This window comes from Mus caroli, unplaced genomic scaffold, assembly GCF_900094665.2.
Source record: "Mus caroli unplaced genomic scaffold, CAROLI_EIJ_v1.1 scaffold_16605_1, whole genome shotgun sequence".
Lineage (NCBI taxonomy): Eukaryota > Metazoa > Chordata > Mammalia > Rodentia > Muridae > Mus > Mus caroli.
Window position 1 is genome coordinate 10,425 of NW_018388899.1, and position 945 is coordinate 11,369.

The 945-nt window shown below is 29.4% G+C and overlaps 1 protein-coding gene across 1 annotated transcript in view; it reads right to left on the reverse strand.

The window, feature by feature from the left end:
* Window positions 1-945, reverse strand: part of LOC110287845 (vomeronasal type-2 receptor 116-like) — a 14,386-nt gene that overhangs the window by 7,603 nt on the left and 5,838 nt on the right. The window contains exon 3 of the mRNA XM_021154359.1: window positions 710-943. Coding sequence (XP_021010018.1) covers window positions 710-943 — 234 coding nt within the window. The remainder of the gene's footprint in view (window positions 1-709; window positions 944-945) is intronic.

The following is a 945-nucleotide window of genomic DNA, read 5'->3' on the forward strand; positions in this document are numbered from 1 at the left end:
ATTGTGGCTCTCTTACAGTCATACAAAGAAATAAACCTGTATGTTCAAAGCAACACAAATATAAACACAGATATATATACATATATATATATATATATATATATATACATGTTTATATACATATATATATATATACATATACAAAATATATACATGTTTTACTCTTTCTGTCAAGAGTAAAGACAGAAAGAGTAAAACATGTATATATACACAGTGAATATATGTATTCACACATATAAACACATACATATATATATATATATAACTGAGTACCAACACTATTTCATGTTCAGTTACTCTCAGAAAACCAAGTAAGTTACTCAAGAGAGTGCACTGCAGGCATATTCACTGGAGAAAGTAATGGAAACAATTCCTTAAAATAATTTCCATTTAATTGACAAATATAAATAAGCTTATCTTCTCATCACAGAGAAAATTCATGGGGAAGACTGTTTACTTCAAATATTGAAAGGGTTGAGCTAACATCTGAATGCTTTATATTAAACCCACAAATTTTCATTGATAATCTGCAACTTCGTTTACCAATCACATTCATAGCAATCATTAGATTTTCTTTTTCTTTAAAAAAAAGTCAGAAACTTATCTATTTTCAAAATATTTCCTTTTTCTTTAAGTCTGAACATCTGAGAGACACTAAATTGCTATGCAATTGAAGCCACCAAACATCATCCAATAAAAGAAACTCTACCTTAAAGCAGGGATACCTGGATATTTTCCAATTTTCTATTGCCTGATTATCAACCGATTGAAGATTTGTCTCATGAAGTGCATGGGCCATGGCATACACAGATATGTTTTGGCTACCAACACTTAAGGTTATGTCAAACTTCTGTTGTATTAGCCAATCCAATATAGCATTTGATGAAAAATTCATCAGTATTTTACAGTTACATGCTGAATCTTCACAGTTAAAGTACTTCCACT